The sequence below is a fragment of the Tachyglossus aculeatus genome, chromosome 21 (assembly GCF_015852505.1).
Source record: "Tachyglossus aculeatus isolate mTacAcu1 chromosome 21, mTacAcu1.pri, whole genome shotgun sequence".
Taxonomy (NCBI): Eukaryota; Metazoa; Chordata; class Mammalia; order Monotremata; family Tachyglossidae; genus Tachyglossus; species Tachyglossus aculeatus.
The window spans coordinates 75,961,330-75,984,597 of record NC_052086.1 but is presented as its reverse complement, the minus strand read 5'-3'; the positions used below and the strand labels follow the sequence as shown (position 1 = coordinate 75,984,597).

Genomic DNA, 23,268 nt, shown 5'->3' with positions numbered 1-23,268 from the left:
AATTTAGTGATGCAGAGGGAACACCAACTGCCTCTCTCCTTCTTACTTTTTGCAGGTGGCCCTAGAATGCCTATACCATCGCGAGAAGCGGATCGGCATTGACTTGGTGCACGATGATGTAGAGAAACACCTCATCAAGGTAAAAATCCTACCCAGCAAACTGAGAGAAAGAGACGGCCAAGGCAAAACTGAACACTGAGAACAAAACACTGAGACTGTCTGGCTCCGTTACCAGCTCAGCTGACATGTTTGGGAAAAAGAGGGGCAGAAGTAAAGTTGCAAAAGAAGGCTCTGAGCAGTTCATCAGGGGCCAGAGAAACACAGTCCTCCTGTCAGAGGAAACTAAAAAAAAAAATACTGATCAAACCCCTAAGGCAGAGCTTTGTGGGGGTCAAGTAGGTACAGCAGCCTTGTACATTAGAACCAAAAAATAAATAAATAAATAATTATTGGGCTACAGAAGTCCTTTATCAGCTCCAAACATTTTTGACCCTCATCCCTCCCCTCAATTTCTCACTCACCTTTGTACATTTGATATTTTCCCCACCCCCAACACCACAGCACTTATCTACAAATCCTTTAAGTATATATTCTAAATTACTTATTTATTCATATTAACGTCAGTCTCCCCCCTCTAGACTATAAACTCATTCTGTCCAGGGAACAAATCTGCTAATTCTGTTGTACTGTACTTTCTCAAGGGCTTAGTGCACTACTCTGCACGTAGTTAGCGCTCAGTAAATACCTCTGATTGCAGCAGTTTCCCTTTTGAGCACTGTGGGGTGAGGGCAGACAGATCCAATCCCACTTTGGCCCAGCAGGGCATCAAGGCAGGGAACGAGATGGCAGTAACTCTTTAGGAGGAGCCACGAAATCCCAGTGCAGGTTAATAGAAACCAAACAGCCGGAGCCTCCACCCAATAAATGGAGAACCCCACCTTGGACAATCACATTTTAATCATTCAAGGCATGAGGTCCCCGACGAACTCACCTAGAATTTCCCTCCAAGCGGACGGACCAAAGATGCTTTGCTCATAATTACTGGTGGCCCCTTTGAGGCCAAAGGTTCATGGCTTTCCGATTCTGTGGGAGGCTGTCTCAAATTCCCCTTGGCCATTCCTTAACTGTTCCTCGGTAAGCCATAACAACAGGGCCTGGTTTGTGACAATGTAGAGGAAGCCCCTCCCAAGAGCCTCAGCCGTGTTGTAACAGAAGACATCCTCCACAAAGTCTCTGGTTGGGTTGTCAGGCTTCTTGTACCGATGGATCATTCCATGGAACAGCAATCAGCTAAAGGATAAATCCCTGGAACCGGCTGAGAGGAAGGGAGGTGGGAATGTCTGCCTGTCCCCACCCAATTCCCTCAGTAGAATGAAAGATCTAAGGAGCCCTTAGTCCTTAGACTACAGAAAAGTCAGCGAGCAATTTTGAGAGAAGAGGGACTGAGATAGAGCCAATGCCACAGAGTGACTCAGTTCAGTGCTTCAGTTTGCTGGGCAGGCCTGAGAACTGCTGTCAAGCCACTTCTTCTGAAATTATGGGGCCATCTGGTCTCTGCTCTTGCCTCAGATTGGATCATTAATTTGCCCCGTGCGATGTTTCCCTGTGGTGGCTGTACCTATAGGAGCAGACCCAAGAAGGAGTCGGGGAGAAAAACGTTCTGGAATTTTGGGGGGTTACCTGGCTTTAACGTCAAGAGGGGCAATGAGAAGAGCACTGAGGCGGTGGCGGAGGAGAGGGCCAGAGACTGCAGAGGGAACGGCCACACTGACAGGCAGAAATTTTGCATTGCAGGAGGCTGATTTGCTAAAATCTTGTCACGATCAACTGACAAACGTGCTCGGAGAAAGAATCGACTTGCAGTTGCGGTAAGGCTAGTCTTTGCTTGGCTTTCTGTCTTGAAATTCCCATAAGGGAAGTCAGAGCCAGCAGATTTTTTTAATTTATTAATTTTTTTTTAAGTGAAGAGGGAGGAAGGTGAGTTAAAACCCAGCTGCATCGAAGTCTCACACTGTAAACCAGAGTGTGGTGGGGTTACAATCCGGCTGAAAGTGTGCAAATGTTAGAAGCAGGGTGACCTTAAGGAAGCAATATGGTCTAGTGGAAAGACCGCAGGTCTGGGAGTCAGAGGATCTGGGCTCCCCAGTTTGTCTGCTGTGTGACCTTGTGCAAATCATTTAACTTCTCTGTGCCTCAGTTACTTCATCTGTAAAATGGGGATTAAATCCTCCCTCCAACTTGGACTGTGAGCCCCATATGAGGTAGGGACTTTGTCCAACATAGGAAATGCTTAAGGACCATATAAAAACTTAAATTAAATTAAAAAAAAAAAAACAGCAGCAGGAACCAGTACATCGGGGTTTCAACGGACACATCAGGGCACTTGCAGGGGTTAGGAATTTAAAAACAAATCCCCCCTTCCTTTCCAAATTTTACACAGTTGTGCTTATTAGAAGTAGTACTTAAATACTAAATACTAGTATTACTATTAATTATAATGGCACTTGTTAAGCACTTTCTAGGCTCCATGCACTGTGCTAACTATTGGGATAGATTCAGGATATTCAGATTGGATAAGTACCTATCCCACATGATGTTCCCAGTCTAAGAGGAAGAGAGAAAATATATTCAATCCCCATTTTGCAGATGGGAAAACCGAGGCCCAGGGAAGTGACATGACTCGTTCATAATCACCCAGCAGGGGCAAGTGGTGGAGCCGAAATTAGAACCCAGGCATCCTGACTCCCACCCTTGTGGCTTACCCACTAGACAGCCCTGCTTGTAATTGCCATTGTGACAAGGAAGGTAGTCACTAATGTCAGAATTAAAGAATGTGGATCAGGCTTTATTGGTCTTTTCCCCTGCTCTGAGGCTCAATGGCATTGCCATTCAGGCTAAGAAGCTTTGGGATGATGATAATAATAATAATAACAATAATAACAATAATAATAATACTGTGTGCCAGGAACTGTATTGAGTGCTGGGGTTACAAGCAAATCAGGTTGGACACAGTCCCTGTCCCACATGGGGCTCACAGTCTCAATTCCCATTTTACAGGTGAGGTAACTGAGGCACACAGAAGTGAAGTGACTTACCCAAGGTCACACAGCAGACAAGTAGCCGAGTCGGGGTTAGAACCCATGACCTTCTGACTCCCAGGGCTGTGTTCTATTTGCTACACCATTGCTGCTTCTCAGGATGGGGTTTCTTCTGGCTCTGGGCCCCTCCACATGATTGATCTCCGGCACACCATTCAGACTGCCGACCCAGCCCTGGTGTTGAGCGAATTCTCCAATCATTTAGTCAGGCAATGCGGGGTTTATGTAACAACAGATAAAGGGTTTTATTATGACTGAAGCTATTTGCCAGGTAGCTTCTGGTGCCCCTCCCGGGCTCTCAGTTCCCACAGCTTCCCCATATGCTGCTGGAACTTCCCCCCCTCTTAAAGGGAACCTGTGCTTACCTAACTTCATTCATTCAGTGGTATTGATTGAGCACTTACTTTGTGCAGAGCACACAGTCATCTGCCAAACACCCCTCCCCACAGCACCTGTATATATGTTTATACAGATTTATTACTCTATTTATTTTACTTGTACATATTTACTGTTCTTTTCATTTTGTTAATGTTGTGCATCTAGCCTTAATTCTATTTGTTCTGATGACTTGACATCTGTCCACGTTTTATTTTGTTGTCTGTCTCCCCTTTCTAGACTGTGAGCCCGTTATTGGGTAGAAACCATCTCTATATGTTGCCAACTTGTACTTCCCAAGTAAGTGCTCAATAAATACGACTGACTGACTGAATGAATGAATTAAGACTGTGAGCCCCATGTAGGACAGGGACTGTGTCTAATCTGATTACCTTGTTTCTACCTCAGCGCCTAGAACAGTGCTTGGCATGTAGTAAGCACTTAACAAATACCATAATTATAATTATTAATTATTATCATTGAAAGGCTTTAGCTAAACTCCATGCTGCTTGAGCTGACTGAATGAAAAATGCCAGGGCTAATACCCTCGTCAGGCTGACTGGTTTATTTGCTGGCTGTTGTGGGGACAGTGGGGTGGGGGGTAGGTATTACCCCTCCCCACTTCCTCTACCTCCTCTCCCCACACCTCCCCCAACTGCTGTAAATTAGAGACAAATACACAGGGGCTGGATTACATCCGAAAGTTAAATTCTTTAGGAGTGAAATCGGGCAGCTGGAAGAATAGAATGCCGAGTTTTTGTATATTGCTTTGATTTCCAAAGCCTTCTCACATTTCTTACCTCTTTTATTGTGTGCATCAACCAATCAGGGGTGTTTATTGAGCATTTACTATATGCAGAGCACTATACTAAGTACTTGGCAGTGTACAATACAATGTGTATTCGTGTGTGTGCAAGTCTGCAGGGGATGGGGAGGGTCAGTGGCCAATTCATCTAAATTGCAAACTACTCGAGAGTAGGGATCATGTCTATTATACTTTCCCAAGGACAGGGATCATGTCTCCCAAATGCCTAGAACAGTCACCAAAAGAGTTCAGTAGATAATAATAAGAGTAGATAATATCAAGAGTTCAGTAGATAATAATAATAATGGTACTTAAGTGCTTACTATATGTCAAGCACTGTTCTAAGCGCTGGGGTAGATACAAGTTAATTAGGTTGGACACAGTCCCTGTCCCACATGGGGCTCACACTCTTACCCCCATTTTACAGATGAGGTAACTGAGGGACAGAGAAGTGAAGTGACTTGCCCAAGGTCACACAGCAGACATTCATTCATTCATTGAATCATATTTATTGAACGCTTACTGTGTGCAGAGCACTGTACTAAGCACTTGGGAAGAACAAGTTGGCAACATATAGAGACGGTCCCTACTCAACAACAGGCCCACAGTCTAGAAGGGGGAGGCAGACAACACGACAAAACATGTAGACAGGTGTCAAGTTATCAGAATAAATAGAAATAAAGCTAGATGCACATCATTAACACAATAAATAGAATAGTAAATATGTACAAGTAAAATAAATTGAGTAATAAATCTGTACATACATATATACAGGTGCTGTGGGGAGGGGAAGGAGGTAGGGCGGAGGGTATGGGGAGGAGGAGAGGAAAAAGAGGGCTCAGTCTTGGAAGGCCTCCTGGAGGAGGTGAGCTCTCAGTAGGGCTTTGAAGGGAGGAAGAGAGCTAGCTTGGTGGATGTGCGGAGGGCGGACATTCCGGGCCAGGGGGAAGACGTGGGCCGGGGGTCCACGGCGGGACAGGTGAGAACAAGGCACAGTGAGGAGGTTAGTGGCAGAGGAGTGGAGGGAGCAGGCTGGGCTGGAGAAGAAGAGAAGGGAGGTGAGGTAGGAGGGGGCGAGGTGATGGACAGCCTTGAAGTCAAGAGTGAGAAGTTTTTGCTTGATGCGTAGGTTGACCGGTAGCCACTGGAGATTCTTGAGGAGGGGAATAACATGCCCAGAGCATTTCTGCACAAAGATGATCCGGGCAGCAGCATGAAGTACAGACTGAAGTGGGGAGTGACAGGAGGATGGGAGATCAGAGAGGAGGCTAATGCAGTAATCCAATCGGGATAGGATGAGAGATTGAACAAGACATGTGGCAGGGGCGGGATTTTTTTTTTATGGCATTTATTAAGCGCTTACTATGTGCAAGGCACTGTTCTAAGCGCTGGGGGTATACAAGGTGATCAGGTTGTCCCACGTGGGGCTCACAATCTTCATCCCCATTTTACAGATGAGGGAACTGAGGCCCAGAGAAGTTAAGTGACTTGCCCAAAGTCACACAGCTGACAAGTTGCAGAGCCAGGATTCAAACCCATGACCTCTGGCTCCAAAGTCCGTGCTCTTTCCACTGAGCCACGCTGCTTCTCACCTGAACCCAGGTCCTTCTGACTCCCAGGCCCGGGCTCTATCCACTAAGCCAAGCTGCTTCTGATCCCACTGATGGATTGTTTAGATATTCAATGGATTCTCATCCATTCTGGGAAACATGAATTTTGCATTTCCAGAGATCATTATGCTCTCTGGGGAAACTTAATTAACTCAGAATAGTCAGGAAGTAATTAGTCCAACATAATACAGTTGGTGCTTCTGGGGCTGGGCCAGATGACAGTCTTTGGCATGTGGAGGGAGGGTCTCCCTGGGGACATTCTGGTCCATGACTTGGAACACCCTATCGGATTGGGAAGCAGCATGGCCTAGTGGATAGAGCACGGGCCTGGGAGTCAGAAGGACCTGGGTTCTAATTCGGCTCTGCCAACTGTCTGCTGTGTGACCTTGGGCAAATCACTTCGCTTCCCTGTGATTCAGTTACTTCATCTGTAAAATGGGGATTGAGACTGTGAGCCCCATGTGGGACAGGGACTGTGTCCAACCTGATTTGCTTGTCTCCACCTCAGCTCTTAGTACAGTGCCTGGCACACAGTAAGCACTTAACAAATACCACAGTTAATGTCATAATTATTATTATTATTATTGGGGCAGCACTGAGAGCCCCTAGAAGAGGTACTTTTCCTGGGCCCTTTTGTCTAATGCCGTCGAGTCATCTCTGACCCATAGTGACTCCATGGACACATCACTCTCAGGATGCCTCACCTCCATCTGCAATCATTCTGGTAGTGTATCTTCAGAGATTTTTTGGTCAAAATGCAGAAGCAGTTTACCATTGCCTCCTTCCACACAGTAAACTTATGTCTCCTCCCTCGACACTTTCCCGTGTCACTGCTGCCTAGCGCAGGTGAGTTTTGACTTGTAGCAGATTGCCTTCCACTCACTAGCCACTGCCTAATAATAATAATAATAATAATAATAATAATAATAATAATGATAATAATGGTATTTGTTAAGTGCCTACTATGTGCAAAGCACTGTTCTAAGCGTGTCCCATGTGGGCCTCACAGTCTTAATCCCCATTTTACAGATGAGGGAACTGAGGCCCAGAGAAGTGAAGTGACTTGACCAAAGTCACACAGCTGACAGTTGGCAGAGCATGGATTTGAACCCATGACCTCTGACTCCCAAGCCCATGCTCTTTCCACTGAGCCATGCTGCTTGCCCAAGCTAGGGATGGAAAGGATATGCCTCTGCCTGACTCTCTCTCTTGTAGCCAAGACTGGTAGAGTACTGGGAACTCTCCAGGTGTGATCCTGAGAGGGATCCTGGAGAAAGTCTTGCTAGTGATTGATGGAGAGCTCTGCTTGGAGACAGCGAGACCTAATGGGAAGAGCATGGGACTGGGAGACTGAAGTCCTGGGTTCTCTAATCCCAGCTCTGCCACTGGCCCACTGGGACACTGGGAGAGGGCCCTTAACTTCCCCATGCCTCAGTTTCCTCAATCATAAAAGGAGGACAAAATACCCATTCAATAAATCAATCAATGGTATTTTGGGAGCGTTTACTATGTGCAGAGCACCGTATTAAGTACTTGGGAGACTTCAATATAACAGACTCTGTTAGAGACCTTTCTTGCCCACAAGGAGTTTTCAGGCAAGTCCTGTAACTTCCCTGTGCCTCCGTTTCCTCAACTGTAAAATGAGGATAAAATACTAGTTCACTGAATCAGTCAATGGTATTTATTGAGTGCTTACTGTGTGAGGAGCACTGTACTAAGTGCTTGGGAGAGTACAATATAACAATAAACAGACACATTCCCTGCCCACAATGAGCTTGCTGTCTAGAGGGGGAGACAGGCAATTAATAATAACAATAATAATAATAATGATTAGTAGACTTGAATAATAATAAAAACTAGTAGCCATGAACCCCATCCTCAAGGAGTTTTCATTTTAGTGGGGTAGATAACTTATTCTCCCTAGCTTTTAGCTGGTAAGTGTCATGTAGGACTGAGACATTATCTGTTATGATTGTCCTCCCCAGGACTCAGCCTAGTGCTTGGCACATGGAAAAGTCTTAATAAAGACCATAGTTATCATTGCTGACAGTACATCAAGTTGGTTTATTGGCTTGGAACCTGATCTGGGACCAAGCAGGGACAACACAGGGGAAATATTCCACAACGGGCAGAGACAAAAACAGACGGTTGGAAGAGCTGAGCTGAAGTTTGGACCGCCTTCTCTCCCAGCTCTCTTCCTCTCCAAGTACCCAGAAATGTTCAGGCAGGAACTGCAGCCCTCAGGCAGCGATCCCTGGGAGCAAATAAGGTTTTTGCCGTCTAGTATGAGGATGGCATTCTAGCCAGAAGAGAAAAAGCTCAGGTTGAGAAGGGGTATGGGGGATGTAAGAGATCCTTGAGGCCATTAACCCGATCATTTATCCTATCCTGTTTGATTACTATATTGGCCTGCTTGCTGACCTGCCAGGCTCCTGTCTCTCCCCAGTCCAGTCCATAAGTCACTCTGCTGCCCGGATCATTATTCTACAAAAACATTCAAGCCACACTTCCCCCTCTCCTTAAGATCCTTCAGTGGTTGCCCATCCACCTTCGCATCAAACAGAAACTCCTCACCACCAGCATTAAAGCTCTCAAACATCTTGTACCTTTCTACCTCATCTCACTGCTCTCCTACTGCAAGCCACACACTTCATTCCTCTAATGCCAACCTACTCACTCTACCTTAATCTCATCTATCTTGTCGCTGACCTTTCACTCATGTCCTGCCTCTGGCCTGGCAAGCCCTCCCTCCTCATCTCCAACAGACAATTACTCTCCCCCTACTTCAAAGCCTTACTGAAGGCACTTCTCCGCCAAGAGGCCTTCCCTGACTAATCCCTCCTTTCCTCTTCTCCCACTCCCTTCTGCATCATCCTGATTTGCTCCCAGCCCCACAGCACTTATGTCCATATCTGTAATTTGTGTATTTATATTAATGTCTATTTCCCCATCTAGACTGTAAGCTCATTATGGGCAGAGGAAGTGACTATTTATTTATATTGCACTCTCCCAAGCACTTATTACAGTGTTCTGAACTCAGTAAGTGCTCAAAAAGTATGATTGACAGACTGACTGGGGACAGGGTGAACATGGAATTGTTGTTTACCAAACAATGGGTAATGTACTGAGACATGAAGGTAGATTCAAACCAAACAAAAGGAACGGCATCTTCTAGCAGGGTTGGTAAACATGCCATTTTCTTTTTTAATGGTATTTGTTAAATACTTACTATGTGCCAGACACTGTACTAAGCACTGGGGTAGATTCAAATTAATCACATTGAACACAGCCCCTGTCTCACATAGGGCCCTCAGTCTTAAGCCCTATTTTACAGATGAGGGAACTGAGGCCCAGAGAAGTGACTTGCCCAAAATCACACAGCAGCTTTGTGACAGAGCCAGGATTAGAACCCAGGTTCCCTGACTCCCAGGCCTGTGCTCTTTCCTCTGGGCCATACTGCCTCTCTGTCAGGATTATAGAGGGCAAAGTTAGGGATGAGAGCTAATTCCCCTGCCCCTCAAGCATGAGAATAGATGTCAAGGAGGTACCCACTACAAGGTCTTCTTAAATTCATTCAATCATATTTATTGAGCACTTACTGTGTGCAGAGCATTGTACTAAGCACTCAAATGTCTGTAGCTCCTGCGGGTGGCAGAACCTGACGCAGGACGGCATTGACGTTGAGAGGTCATTTTTTCCAGAGACAACCGAGATGCCCAGCACGCGATTGAGAAAGACCTGGCGGACAAGAGCTCTGCTGAGTTCATCGACGAGAAGTGCTTTAACCTGAGGAACACGTCCGACAGCCTCAACTACTTCCTCGGGGTGGAAAAATTAGATGGCACGTAAGTCCCAAGCCCACCGCGGTTGGGCCGGCGATCACAGGCTCTGGTGTGCGGGAAGAGCTACCTGGAGCCCCACGAGGAGGGAAATTTGGGCCCAGAGCCAGGCTGGTCTAGCCTGACTTCATTGTGGGCAGGGAATGTATCAGTTTATTCATTCGTTCATTCAATCGTAATTATTGAGCGCTTACTATATGCAAAGCATTGTACTAAGAAATTGGGAGAGTACAATATAGCAATAAACAGACACATTCTTGTCCTTAACAAGCTCACAGGCTAGAGGGGGAGGTAGATGTTGATATAAATAGATAAATAAATAAATTATAGATATATACAGGTATGTACATATGTGCTGTCGGGATGGGAGGGAGGATGAATGAAGGAGTAAGTAAAAGCAGTGAAGAAGGAAGTGGGAGAAGAGGAGAGGAGGGCTCAGTCAGGGAAGGCTTCTTGGAGGAGATGCGCCTTCAATAAGGTTTTGATGTGGGGGAGAGCAATTATCTGTCAGATATGAGGAGGGAGGGATAGGATGTGGGCGACAGGTCAGCAGCGAGATAGGCAAGATGGAGGTACAGTAGGAAGGTTAGCATTAGAAGAGTGAAGTGTCAGGCTGGGTTGTAGTAGGAGAGTAGCGAGGTGAGGTAGAAGAGGGTAAGGTGACTAAGTGCTTTAAAGTCAATGGTGAGAAGTTTTTGTTTGAAGCGGAGATAGATGGGCAACCAATGGAGTTTCTTGAGGAGGGGGGAAACACTCCTTTATTGTTGAATTGTCCTTTCCCAAGTGCTTAGTACAGTGCTCTGCACACAGTAAGTGCTCCAGAAGTATGATTGACTGACTAACTTCCCACTTGTGCTGCGTGTAGAGTGAGCCTGGTGCTTCCTAGGCTTTGAGGGGATTTTCATCCAGGGTGTTGGGCTCCTGGATCTGCTCAAAACATGGCTCGTACGTGTCAGTGTGGCAGTTGCCCCACTTGGATGTCTATTCACCCAGGTTTACACTGGAGAGTCTGCTTTGTAGTCTGCCTCCTCTGCTCTTGTGCACAAGCTGCCAAGCGCCGCTGGTGGAAATCTAAATATCAGGCTGACTTCGTTCACTTCAAGTTAATCCTTGTGCGCTTTAACTCTGCCCTTTCCTCTGCCTGGCAAAATTATTGCTGCACCCTTATTGACACCCATGCCCATCACTTTCGACAGTTGTTTCAGACTTTTAACTCCCTCCTGAGGCCCCCCCGTCCCCCTCGTCTCCCTTGTCCATTGCCCTCAATGACCTGGCCACCTATTTTATTAACAGTGCTCTGCACACAGTAAGCGCTCAATAAATACGATTGAATGAATGAATAAATGAATTAAGAAAACTGACATGATCAGGCGTGATCTCACTAAAATCTCCCCTGCCCCTCCTCAGTCCCTTCCCCCTCCTGCTCCCTCTTCAACTCTCCCATGTTTCCCAGCAGTATCTCTAGAGGAGATAATAATAATGGTAATAATGGTATTTGTTAAGTGCTTACTATGTGCGAAGCACTGTTCTAAGTGCTGGGGGGATACAAGGTGATCAGGTTGCCCCACGTGGGACTCACAGTCTTAATCCCCATTTTACAGATGAGCTAACTGAGGCACAGAGAAGTTAAGTGACTTGCCCAAAGTCACACAGCTGACAAGCGGCAGAGTTGGGATTAGAACCCATGACCTCTGACTTCCAAGACTGTGCTCTTTCCACTAAGCCATGCTGCTTCTCCATTGAGATCTCCTGCCTCCACTCAAATTCCACCCCCTCCACCTGCGCATCTGAATCCATTCCTTCACACCTCATCAAAATTCTTGTCCCCTCTCTTCTTCTCTCCCTAACAGCCGTTTTCAACTGTTCACTTTCCAATGGCATCTTTCCCACTACTTTTCAAACATGCCCACGTCTCTCCTATCCTAACAAAAGCCCTCCCTTGACCCCACGACTCCCTCCAGTTATAGCCCCATCTCCCTCTTACCATTCCTCTCCAAACTCCTTAGAGTTCTACACCCGCTGTCTCAAATTCACCTCCCCCAGTTCTCTCCTTGACCCCCTCTAAACTGGTTTCCTTCCCCTTCATTCCACAGAAACTGCTTTCTCAAAGATCACCAATGATTTCCTTCCTTCATGCCAAATCCAATGGCCTCTACTCCATCCTACCCCTCCTCGACCTCTCAGTTGCCTTCACCCCCTTCTCCTGGAAATGTTATCCAAGCTTTGCTTCACTGTCACTGTCCTCTCCTAGTTCTCCTCTTATCTCTCTGGCTGTTCATTCTCAGTCTCCTTTGCAGGCTCCTCCTCTGCCTCCCACCCCCTAACTGTGGGGGTCCCTCAAAGTTCAGTTCTGATGCCCCTTCTATTTTCCATCTACACACCCTTTCTTGGAGAACTCATTCGCTCCCATGGCTACAACTACCACCTCTTGGCAGATGATACCCAAATCTCCATCTCCAGCCCTGATCTCTCTCCCTCTGCAGTCTCGCATTTCCTCCTACCTTCAAGACATCTCTGCTTGGACATCCTCCCATCACCTTCAAGCTTTAACAAGTCCAAAACTGATCTCCTTATCTTCCCCCCAAAACCCTGTCCTCCCCATGACTTTCCCATTACTGTAGATAGCTCCACCATCCTTCCTGCCTCACAAGCCCATAACCTCGGCATTTCCTTGAATCCTCTCTCTTATTCATTCTACATATTCAATCCATCATTAAATCCTAATGGCCCACATTCACAACATTGCTAAAATCTGCCCTTTCCTTTTCATCCAAACTGCTTACCACGTTAATACAGTGAAGTGTTTTTGGCTTTCCTTTCAAACTTAAAAAAAATCATTATCAATATTATCACTACCATTGTCATTATTTATATTTTTATGATATATATATATATATATCCTTTGCACATCCGCCAAGCTAGCTCTCTTCCTCCCTTCAAAGCCCTACTGAGAGCTCACCTCCTCCAGGAGGCCTTCCCAGACTGAGCCCCCTCCTTCCTCTCCCCCTCCTCCCCCTCTCCATCCCCTCCGCCTTACCTCCTTCCCCTCCCCACAGCATCTGTATATATGTATATATTTGTACATATTTATTACTCTATTTATTTATTTTATTTGCACATATTTATTCTATTTATTTTATTTTGTTAATATGTTTTGTTTTTTTCTCTGTCTCCCCCTTCTAGACCGTGAGCCCACTGTTGGGTAGGGACCGTCTCTATATGTTGCCAACTTGTACTTCCCAAGTGCTTAGTACAGCGCTCTGCACACTGTAAATGCTCAATAAATATGATCGAATGAATGAATGAATTTATTTTTATATTTATAGCATCTATCTCCCCCTCTAGACTGTAAACTCCTTTTGGGCAGGGAACATGTCTACCAACTCTGTTGCACTGTACTCTCCCAAGCACTTAGTCACTGCATACAGTAAGTACTCAATAAATACCATGAATTGATTGATTGATTGAAGACAGACTGAAAACATGAATCTTATAACTACTTTTAATATCAGTTGAGCACCTACTTTGTGCATAGTACTATACAGGGCCTTGGTAATTCATTAACAATAATGATCATAATTATAACAATTAATTAATTAATTAATCCATTTATTTATTTCTATTAATGTCCATCTCCACCTCTAGACTGTGAGCTCGTTGTGTGCAAGAATGTGTTTGTCGTTATACTGTACTGTCCCAAGCGTTTAGTACAGTGCTTTTGCACACAGTAAGCACTCAATACAACTGAATGAAAGAACAATAAATAATGGTGTTTGTTAAGCTCTTACTATGTGCAAGTCACTTAACTTCTCTGTGCTTCAGTTACCATATCTGTAAAATGGGGATTAAAATTGTGAGCCCCATCTGTGATAGGGAATGTGTCCCACCCAATTTTCTCATACCCACCTCAGTGCTTACTATGGTGTCTGGCCCAAGGTAAGTGCTTAACAAATACCATGGTTATTGTTATTATTACATTTGGGGGGCTCTTCTCCACCGGGTGTCATTTGTTGTGTGTTCCCCTTTCAGGGTCTCAGTGCCGGAGACTTGGGCCAAGTTCAGCGATGATAACATCAAGCACTCTCAGAACATGAGGGCCAACTGCATCAAGCTCCGGGAAGAGGCCGAGAATTTACTGGAGACCACGTCCGAACAGATGTGGAAGCAGTTCACCGCCACCAACATGGCCCTGACCATCCGCGTTTCCGAGGAGACAGATATCATCAATAAGCTGCAGATATACCTGGCTAAGGTGAGGAGGCCGCTCTCGACCCAGCAGACCAGTCACGAGGCAGAGGCTGTGGCGGGGGGAGTTGCACATGCTCTTTGCCTCTCTGTAGCTGGCAGGGGTAGCCCCTTGCTAAGACTCAGGAGGGAGCATTTGGCAAGTTGAGGCTAGAGATGAAAGCCATCCAAGCAATCTTCCTTGAGGCTGTTTTGCAAAACCTCCTGTGTTTGCTGGTGGATTCTGGGAAGTCATGCAGATCTGGAGCTGGTATGTGCCCGCGTGATTGGCAGAAGTGCCAATCCCAGCCTATGCTAGAGGCTTGATAATACATGAAATTATATATTGTAAATTATTGTACTCTCCCAAGCACTTAGTACAGTGCTCTGCACGTAGTAAGTGCTCAATAAATACCATTGATGATGGTGATGATGATACATTGAAAATAAATAAATTGTAGTGAGTCCCTTCTCACAAGGAGGGGAAGAAAACCAGAAGCAGAACTTTTAAACATCTACAAGGCTCTCTTCTGGAACCCCCTACTCTTCTCGCTTTACAGACAGTCTCTCAGGGAGCTCATATTTTTGCATGGCTTCAGTCAGCATCATCAGTGGTATTTATTGAGCATTTGCTGTGTGCAGAGTACTGCACTAAATGCTCGGGAGAGTACAGTACAGCAGAGTTGGAAGACAGGTTCTCTGCCCACAGCAAGCTTAGAGTCTAGAGTTTACATTCAAAAGTCTACAGTCATCCACCTTTATGTGGGAAAAACCCAAATCTACCTCTTGAACCCTGACAATCCTGCCTCTCCTCTTGCTTCAAGGACATCTCCACTTGGATGTCCAGCTGGCACCACAAGCTCAACACGTCTAAAACAGAACTCCTCCTCTGTCCCCTTAAATCCACTCTGTCACTAGACTTTCCCCTCCTAATAACTGTGGTATTTGTTAAGTGCTTTGTTTGTGCCAAGCACTGTACTAAGTACTGGGGTAGATACAAGATAAGCAGTTCCCACATGGGGCTCAAAGCCTAAGTAGGAGGGAGTGAAGGTATTGAATCTTCATTTTGCTGAGGAAGGAACTGAAGCACGTCACTTGTCCAAAGTCACCCAGCAGTCAAGTGGCAGAGCTGGGATTAGAACACAGGTCCTCTGATTCCTAAGCCTATGCTTTTTCCATTAGCCACACTACCATCTTAGTGGATAATACCATCATCCTCCCTGTCTCGGAAGGCCCCTATCTACTGCCAGACCCACCCGGTTCTTCCTCTTCCTCTCCACTCCAACAGCCTGCACCCTGATCCTGGCTCTGGTCTTATTGCGGTTAAACTATTGCATCAGCCTCCTTTCTGGTCTCCCTGCCTCCGGCCTCTCCCCTCTCCAATCTACACTACATTCTGCAGCTTGAGGATTGGCTTCCTAAGTGCCGCCCAGCCCACATCTCTTCCCTCCTTCAAACCCACCACTGAGTTTCCCGTGCCTCTCTGCATTAAGCCTAAACTTCTCACAGTTGGCTTCAAGGCTCACCAACTCATCTTTCCCTACATATCTACTCCATTCACTCGCTACTACCCAATTTGCTCTTCTTTTCTCCGAGCTAACCTTCTAGCTTTACCTCACTCTCAACCCTCCTACCTCCCATCCCCTTGCCTGGAACTCCCTCTCTCCCCAGATCTGACTAATCATTGCCCTCCCCATATTCAAAACCCTCCCAGCATCCCAAAACCCTGATTAAGTCCCAGCATCCCAAATTACACAAACCCATCTGCCATCTCTAGCAGGTGTGTATTTCTCTTTTCCCATCCTCAGCACTTACATATACATACTTATTCAATTGTACATTCACTTCTTTATTTTGAATGTTCTAGAGAAGCAGCATGGTGCAGTGGCTAGAGCCCAGGCCTGGGAGCCAGAAGGTCATGGGTTCTAATCCCGACTCTGCCACTTGTCAGCTGTGTGACTTTGGGCAAGTCACTTCACTTTTCTGTGCCTCAGTTGCCTCATCTGTAAAATGGGGAGTGAGACTGTGAGCCCCACATGGGACAAGGACTGTGTCCAACCCGATTTGCTTGTATTCATTCATTCAGTCAGTCAGTCATATTTATTGAGTGCTTACTGTGTGCAGAGCACTGTACTAAGCACTTGGGAAGTACAAGTTGGCAACATATAGAGACGGTCCCTACTCAACAGCGGGCTCACAGTCTAGAAGGGGGGAGACAGACAACAAAACAAAACATATTAACAAAATAAATAGAATAAATATGTACAAATAAAATAGAGTAATAAATATGTACAAACATATATACATATATACAGGTGCTGTGGGGAGGGGAAGGAGGTAAGGCGGGGGGGATGGGGAGGGGGAGGAGAAACACCCCCCTCCTCCCCCCGCCTTACCTAGCACTTAGAACAGTTCTAGGAATATAGTTAGTGCTTAACAAATGCCATAATTATTATTTAGAGATTAGAGTGCAACCTCTTTGCGAGCAGGGACCACTTCACTTCCTTGTTCTATACTTCTCCCAAGCTTGGTAAACTGCACTACATGCAGTGGGCACTCAATAATTGTTATTACTATGACTACAAAACTAGCCCTAAACTTACTCTCCCTTCACCACCCTAAACCAGTCCAGAAACAGCAGGATCAGACTCACTCAAGGTGGACTTCAGCATCCTCATCTTCCGCTTGATTCTTGGTCCAGTCGTGCTAACGGAGGCCCCTTTCCTGGCTCCCCAAGGCAGCAGTGGGAACCCCCAAAGGTGGCTTGTGTCACAGAAGTCCCCCCTCATCCCCAAAAGGATCCCCCAGGGGTCAGTTGAGGACCCTCTCCAGTGGACCTCCCTCTCTGCCTACTCCAATTCCTTTGGGTCCTCAGGTAGAGTGCAGATCCTCCAGTCCAACTCCTGCTCTGACCCCTTCCCGAAGTATCTCACCTGAACTGCACTCTGGGGACTTTGTCACAAGCAAGTACTTTTTATGCCTTTTCCCCACTCTTTTGTTTAAGAATCAAGTGCATTTCCTTCTCCTGCGTTGCACTACCAAGATGACCAGCATACAGGATGTGTGGGGCTCCTCTGGTGCGCATGTTTGGTTGTATATTTGCAGCTGGTCGTTGGCGGGGAGAAGAGAGGCTTGATTGCACATCGACCATGGGCATTTCTCCAGTGAGGTTTCTGATTCTGATTCAGCTCCTGGTCTTCATCACCACACAGCTTTCTCCACTCTCTCAGCTCTTTAATTCATCTCAATTACTTCATCTTTGGCTATTATGCTGCACGTCCAATGTGCAGATAGAAACATTTTTTTAAAATCAAGCCATTTTGGCATCTGTTAAAGCAATGAGATAAAATTCAATCATCTTGAAAATGTCATCCTTCTGTTGCTGCATATCTATCCCACACTTTTATGCAAAAGAATGTTTAAGCTACTCAAACTCTTTAGAAACAGTGCTTACTAGTGTTTGATTTTTATATGTCTATTTTCAACTTTCGTCTTCCAATTGTAAGCTCTTCAGAACTTCTTAGTTTTCTCACTGATGTGGGACTTTATTGAACGCTGAACTAAGTGCTTGGGAGTGTGCAACAGAGTTGGTAGACATATCCCCTGTATCACAAGAAGCTTACAGTCTAGAGGGGAGAGATGCACATCTCCTCCAGGAAGCCTTCCTTCACTAACCTCTCATTTCCCCAACCAGTTCTCTTTTTCTTCAGGGAGGCCTACTGCAGCTGTTTCTGAATCCCTTGAGCACTTTGATTCTCACCACACCCCAGCCCCACAGAATTTATGCACATATCTTTTTACCCTACTGCTTCCCTTATCTATAATTAATTTTAGTGTTTGTCTTCCCACTAAAAATGGTAATAATGGTGGTATTAATGGTAGTGCCAGGCACTATACTGAGCACTGGGGTAGATACAAGGTAATCAGGTTGCCCCACAGGGGACTCAGAGTCTTAATCCCCATTTTACGGATGAGGTAACTGAGGCCCAGAGAAGTTAAGTGACTGGCCCAGTGTCACAGAGCAGAAAAGTGGTGGAGCCAGGATTAGAACCCAGGTCCTTCGGACTCCCAGACCCTTGCTCTACCCACTAGGCCATGCTGCTTCTCTATTGTCCTCTCCCAAGCTGAATTGATCCACCTGGATTTAAATCGACTGGACACTTTCTCCCAGGTTCGAATCTGGATTGTACTGCATCTCTGAAGATGTGAGAGTCAAGTGTTCATTTGGGCCTATTCAATCAGGAGCTTTAGTCAATCAGAAGTATTTGTGGAGTGCTTACTCTGTGCAGTGCACTCTACTAATTGCTGGAGAGAATACAACAAAGTCAGCAGACTTACTCCTTACTGTCAAAAAGGCCTCAAGGGAACTATAAATGGAATTTTTCTTGTACCCAAGAGGTTAGCCAATGCAATTCCATCAATCAATCATATGTAATGAGCACCTATTATGTGCAAAGCACTGTACTAAGCACTTGGGAGAGTACAATATAACAGAGTTGGCAGAGCCACTCTCTGCCCACAAGGTGCATACAGTCCACAGGGGGAGAGAGACATCAAAATAAATTATGGCTATCTAAGTGTTGTGAGGCTGAGGGTGGGGTGAATAAAAGGCATAAATGCAAAGGAAGAGGGAGTAGAAGAAATGAGGGCTTAGTCGGGGAAGGACTCTTGGAAGAGATATAATTTTAATAAGGCTTTATAGGTGGGGAGTGTGATTGTGAGGTATGAAGGAGGAAGGACTTCCAGGCCAGGACAGGCAGGACATGGGCAAGTGGTCAGTGGTGAGAGAGACAAGATCAATAAGTGCTTGGATCAATGTGGTAGCAATTTGGATGGAGGGAAGAGGGCAGATTTTAACGATGCGGTGATAGAAGCAACAGGATTTGGTGACAGACTGAATAAGTGGGTTGGATGAGAGATGAATCGGGGATAATGCCAAGGTTACTGGCTTGTGAGACAGGGAGGTTTGTTCTGCTGCCTCCAGTGATGGGAAAGTCAGGGGGAGGACAGGGTTTGGATGAGAAGTTGAGGAGTTCTGTTTTGTACTTGTTAAGTTTGAGTGTTGGCGGGACATCCAAGTAGAGATGTCCTAAAGACAGGAGGAAATACGAGACTGCAAGAACGGGGAGAGATCAGGGCTGGAGATGTAGATTTAGAATAAGCTGGAGATGCCGCTGATTCAGTTTGCATTTATTAATCCCACCAGATTTGGAATCACAGTGATTAAATGTGCTGGGTGATGAGCAAAAATTAAAATAAACAGACACACCTTCCCTGCCCACTAGGAATTTGCAATCTATAGGCCTGGTAGTTACAATTGCTACTAACATCTAATGACACAGAAAGGTATAGGGCTGTGCATATCATTTAAAGAGGGGGAGGGAGGAAAGGTGGAAGTGCTTTAGAGTGATTTTAAGGGTGTTGTGATTCTTCATGTTAAAATGACTATCTTTTTTCCCCTTAGATTTTAGTTTTCTGTTTGATTTCCACATGGCCTACAACCCCAAAAATGACTCGTCTTCCCTGGATGGGGGTGGGGGTCAAATTCCTCCCCAGTTGTCCAGACTTGCTGTGGTCAAAGGGGCGAGGGGCCCAGGCTTTGAGTAGATTTGCTACCTTGGAGCCAAAGAGACCTATTTATTTAAAGAAGTCTGGAACCCATTTCTAAATGGGAAATACTTTTCTGCTTTGCAAGCAGCAGAATCTCTTCCAGAGAAACACTGGGGTAGCCAATCCATTTCAGGGTGTTTCTAAAAATGGTACACCCGCAGGGAGGGGCAGAAAATGACCCAAGATGTCAGCTAGGAGGAAACAGTGTTAGGGGGTATTGTCACTAGCTCTTCGGAACAGAGCAGATTGGGGTCTCAGTTGGTTTTGTTATGCTTCCTAATATTTAAATCCTGAAAAAAAGTAACTTCAATCTCCTCCACTTGTCCAGTATTTTCTCTTTTTCCTTTCTCCTAATTTCTCCCTCTCATCTCCTCTCTTTCCTCTCTTCACAAATTTCACCCTCTCAACTTCTCCCTGGCTCCTCACTAATTTTTCCCTCTCATCTCTTCTCTCTTTCTCTCTCTCTCTCCTTACTAATTTCTCCCTATCTCCTCTCTAACTCCTCCCTCTCATCTTCTCCCTTTCTCATTCTCCTCACTAATTCTCCCTCTCATCTCTTCTAGCTCCTCACTAATTTCTCCCTCTCATCTCCTCTCTAACTTCTCCCTCTCATCTTCTCTCTCTTTCTCTCCTCACTTACTTTTCCCTCTCATCTCTTTCTCCTCACTAATTCTCCCTCTCATCTCTTCTAGCTCCTTACTAATTTCTCCCTCTCATCTCCTCTCTCTCTAACTTCTCCCTCTCATCTTCTCTCTCTCCTCACTTACTTCTCCCTCTCATCTCTTTTTCCTCACTAATTCTCCCTCATCTCTTCTCACTCCTCACTAATTTCTCCCTCTCACCTCCTCTCTTTCTTTTCCTCTCATTTTCTTACATGCAATTCTAGTACAAAGAGTGTAGCAGGTCTGATTGTAGGCTGTGGTGCCTCAGAAAGAGCTCTGATTTTGTTGGAAAACAGGCCACCTTGCGTGGGTGAGGTAAAAAGTCTTTGACATTTTTTAAATGGTATTTGTGAGGCACTTACTCTGTGTCAAGCACTGTACTAAGCACTGAGATAGATACAAGAAAATCAGGTTGGACACAGTCCAGGTCCCACATGGGGCTCACAGTCTTAATCTCCATTTTACAGACGAGGTAACTGAGGTACAGAGAAGTTCCCCAAAGTCACTCAGCATTCAAGTGGTAGAGCCGAGATTAGCTTGCAGGTCCTTCTGACTCCCAGGCCTGTGCTCTATTCACTAGGCCACGCTACTTCTCCAAACATTCTTGTTTGGGGGTCTAATACAGGGACTAGGCTGGGTGAAATTTGGAATGTGGACAGGTCATACAAGGGTGCCCCAAAGTTTGTTTTGGGGTTGCAAATCTATTTTTGCCAGAAGTTTTTTTTTTAAGTAAATTCCACTTGAGAAAAATGCTCATAGCTGGGCGTTTTCTGCCGTTTTCACTCTCATTCTCTCCCAATTCTTGTGAGTTTTGTTGTCACCTCATATCTCAGGACATATCTCAGGGAGAGGGAGAGGATACTCCAAAGAGCCTGTGGGACTGGACGCTGTCAGGGAGAAACTGGCACTGCCACTTGGGAGCTGAAACTGGTGCTGAGGGAGATGGAACTTGTCCTGGGAGAGCTGGAACTGCTGCAGGGGGAGCTGGAGCTGGTCCTGGGGATGCTGGCACTGGACTCCAGATTTGGTTCAAACCTGGGGGAGCTGGTGCTTACGGAGATGAAGCTGGTTCTGGGGGAGCTGGAACTGCAGCTTGGAAAACTGGAACTGGCCCTGGGAAGCTGAGGCTGTTGCTGGGAATGCTGGCACTGGCCTTCTGATTTGGTTCAAACCTGGGGAAGCTGGAGATGGTACTTGGGCAGATGAAGGTGGTTCTTGCGGAGCTGGAACTGGTGCTGAGGGAGCTGAAACTGGTGCTGAGGGAGCTGAAACATGCTGGTGAAGCTGTACTCGAGATTTGATTCTAATCCTGAGGAGCACCAGCTGAGGCTCAAGCAGATTTTGAAGACAAATGCTCGCATGAATCAATCTTTCAAGGGAATTGCTCGAGACCTTCTGAGTGCAGAACATCGCACTAAGCACTTGGGAGAGAACAGCAGAATAGGTGATACCCACCATCAAGGAGCTCATAACCTAATGATGAGACAGTGGCAGCCAGGCTGCTCTTATAGGGTGGAGCAGAAGTTTTAGGTGCCCTGCCTTCTTAGCCTCCTGAGCCAATTCCATGCCTCCACACAAACAGCCTGGAAAGGAGTGGGGTGTCCACATGGTCAAGACCTTGTGGGTCACCAGGTCTGACCAGCAGCCTGTGTGAATCACCCTCGGGCAGAGGAGCTCGGGCTGGGGCCTGGGAAGACCTAAGAAGTAGCATGGCTCCAGTGAAGCACGGGCCTGGGAGTTAGAAGGACCTGGGTTCTATTCCTGGCTCTGCCCCTTGTCTGCTGTGTGACCTTGGGCAAATCACTTCATTTCGCTGTGCCTCAGTTACCTCCTCTGTAAAATGGGGATTAAGATTTTGAGCCCCATGTGAGACAGGCACTGTGTCCAACCTGATTAGCTTGTAAGTACCCTAGAGCTAAGTACAGTGCCTGGGACATAGTACGCACTTAACAAATACCATTAAAATAAAATGATGGGGCCTCCACCGGCTACAATAATGACAATAATTGTGGCATTTGTTGAGAGTTTACTATAGTCCAAGCACTAACCTAAATTCTGGGGTATATACAAACTATTCAGATAGTAATAATAATGATAATGTTGGTATTTGTTAAGCGCTTACTATGTGCCAAGCACTGTTCTGATGAGACACAGTTTCTGTCCCACAAATGACTCACAGTCTAAGGGGGAGGGAGAACAGGGATTGAATATGCATTTTACAGGTGAGGAAACTGAGGCACAGATAAGTTAAGTGACTTGCCCAAGATCACATAGCAGGCAAGTGGCAGAGCCAGGATTAGAATCCAGGTCTTCTGACTCCCAGGCCTAATCTCTTTCCACTCAGCCATGCTGCTTCCCTTCAGGTTCTGCCCAGGGAATATGACGCTCTGGGCTGGAAATCAGACCTAGGATCTAGTCTCAGCTCCTCTTCAAACTGACTGTAGGACCTTGGGTGATTTGTTTCCAGTCTTCCTTCCTCTCCCTATTCTGCCCTACCATGAAATGGGAATGCTAATCTATGCCCTTCCCTGCCCCTCAGCTGGCATCTTGCAAAGATACATTTGACAGCATCTGAGGAGCCATCATCATCACCAATCTCCTTATCTTTCTCATCCATAAAGTGCTTGGCACAATGTAATAATGAAGAATCATTGTGAAGATTATGATAACTAGTGGCTATGTACCATGCACACGATGAACATTCAAACCACTCTTCAAGTTCCTTCATCTTTTGGGGGAGTTCCACTTCCTTGACATTCTCCTCTGTTGCCCCCTCATCCTCTGTGCCCCTTGGCTTCCTGCATCTTTTTGCCCTGCTACCCCACTTGGTTGCCCCCCAGAGAAGGACTCTGCTGAACCATTCGGTTTCCTTTGGCAACCCCAAACACTCTGGAAAAATGCTCAGAGCAAGGCATATCCTTGGAAACATCTTTCCTTTTCGCATTTTGGAAAACAATAAATTTGCAAGATTGCAGAAAGAATCCAGAAGCCTAAGCTCCCCTGGCACAGCCCAGTCTCTTTTTCCACCCCCAAAATAATTCAGCA

At 45.9% G+C, this 23,268-nt stretch overlaps 1 protein-coding gene across 1 annotated transcript in view; it reads left to right on the top strand.

Moving 5' to 3' along the window:
- The window catches only part of TEKT5 (tektin 5), a 61,774-nt gene that overhangs the window by 4,462 nt on the left and 34,044 nt on the right, over positions 1-23,268 (top strand). The window contains exons 2-5 of the mRNA XM_038763539.1: positions 56-139; positions 1,795-1,868; positions 9,590-9,733; positions 13,757-13,979. Coding sequence (XP_038619467.1) covers positions 56-139; positions 1,795-1,868; positions 9,590-9,733; positions 13,757-13,979 — 525 coding nt within the window. The remainder of the gene's footprint in view (positions 1-55; positions 140-1,794; positions 1,869-9,589; positions 9,734-13,756; positions 13,980-23,268) is intronic.